Source organism: Colobus angolensis, unplaced genomic scaffold, assembly GCF_000951035.1.
Source record: "Colobus angolensis palliatus isolate OR3802 unplaced genomic scaffold, Cang.pa_1.0 Scaffold130, whole genome shotgun sequence".
NCBI classification, from domain to species: domain Eukaryota; kingdom Metazoa; phylum Chordata; class Mammalia; order Primates; family Cercopithecidae; genus Colobus; species Colobus angolensis.
In genome coordinates this window covers 299,052-300,763 of record NW_012114253.1, presented here as the reverse complement: position 1 = coordinate 300,763, position 1,712 = coordinate 299,052, and the positions used below count along the sequence as shown (strand labels likewise).

General features: G+C 54.6%; 1 protein-coding gene across 1 annotated transcript in view; it reads left to right on the top strand.

Moving 5' to 3' along the window:
• Nucleotides 1-1,712, top strand: part of LOC105505982 (chymotrypsin-like elastase family member 3B) — a 17,747-nt gene that overhangs the window by 6,689 nt on the left and 9,346 nt on the right. Inside the window, exons 5-6 of the mRNA XM_011933966.1 lie at nucleotides 619-755; nucleotides 1,125-1,267. Of these exons, the coding sequence (XP_011789356.1) occupies nucleotides 619-755; nucleotides 1,125-1,267 (280 nt within the window). The remainder of the gene's footprint in view (nucleotides 1-618; nucleotides 756-1,124; nucleotides 1,268-1,712) is intronic.

Here is a 1,712-nt window from a genome sequence, read left to right as displayed (position 1 = left end):
GTGGTAGTTCATGCCTGTAATCCCAGCACTTTGGGAGGCTGAGGCGGGCAGATCACCTGAGGTCAGGAGTTCTAGACCACCCTGGCCAACATGGCAAAACCCCATCTCTACTAAAAATAATAAACAAAAATTAGCCAGGCATGGTGGCGTGCACCTGTAATCCCAGCTACTTGGGAGGCTGAGGCAGGAAAATCACTTGAACCCAGAAGGTGGAGGTTGCAGTGAGCCAAGATCATGCCACTGCACTCCAGTTTGGGCAACAGAGTGAGACTCTGACTCAAAAAATAAAAAATAAAAAAAATTGCTCAGCCTTAACAATGATTTGGGCCAGGTGTAGTGGCTCATGCCTGTAATTCCAGCACTTCAGGAGGTGATAGCGGGAGGATCCCTTGGTCCAGGAGGCTGCAGTGAGCTATGATTGTGCCACTGCACTCCAGCCTGGGCAACACACCGAGACTGTCTCAATAATAATAATAATGATGATGATGATGAAAGAGTGGATTTGGAGGGTAAAGGAGCTGAGGCATCTCAGAGGTGGAATAGCCTGGAGCAACAGCTAGAAGGTAGGACTTGGGCCGGCTGGAGGACCAGGCCCTGTGACTCTTCCCTCTTCCCCAGCAATGACATCGCCCTCATCAAGCTCTCACGAAGCGCCCAGCTGGGAGACGCCGTCCAGCTCGCCTCACTCCCTCCTGCTGGTGACATCCTTCCCAACGAGACACCCTGCTACATCACCGGCTGGGGCCGTCTCTATAGTACGTGCTGACATCTCTAGCTGGCCACAGGGACAGTGTCAGAAAGACAGGGCTTGGGGACTGCAGGTTGAAGGTAACACCAAGACCGGACCTTGTACTTTTCTCCCGTTTCTCTCCAGCTGCAGAGAGAGACCCATAATCTCCTACCAACCTCCAAAACATGAATGTGGTCAGTTGCACATGTTTTGGTGCCTCCTGTGTGCCAGGTGCTGGGGAAGTAATTGTGCACAAAGCATGCAGGACCATTTAGCGGGTGGGAGGAGAGTCCTCATCAGGGCGAAAGAGCTGTGCGCCTTGAATGCCCCCTTCCTCTGGGGCTCCTAGTCCTGTGCCCCCAGGCCCCTGACTCGGTGCTTTTTATCCCTGCAGCCAACGGACCACTCCCAGACAAGCTGCAGCAGGCCCTGCTGCCCGTGGTGGACTATGAGCACTGCTCCAAGTGGAACTGGTGGGGTTCCACCGTGAAGGAGACCATGGTGTGTGCTGGTGGGGACACCCGCTCCGGCTGCAACGTGAGTCAGCTCTTACCTGCACGAGGTGGTGCTGGGTGTGCAGGACGTTGGAATGGGGCCAACTGCCTGGAAGGTGGAGGAGGGATCTTGCCTGCTTGCCCCATTCAGCCTCCAGGCCAGGCAGGACTTGGAGGAAGTCAGCGCAGTCCAAACACAGAGCCCAGGCCTGGGAGTCAGGACCCCTGGGTTGCAGTCTCAGCTCACACACTGACACGACTTGTGACAAGTCATTGTCTCTCCCTGGTCCTCAGGCTTCTGCATTAGCACAGGAGGAGATACTGGTACCATAACCTCTAATGCCAGGTCAACTCTGTGGTTCTGAAGTTATAATTAAACATTAAGAATTCTATCATTTAGGCCGGGCGCGGTGGCTCAAGCCTGTAATCCCAGCACTTTGGGAGGCCGAGACGGGTGGATCACGAGGTCAGGAGATCGAGACCATCCT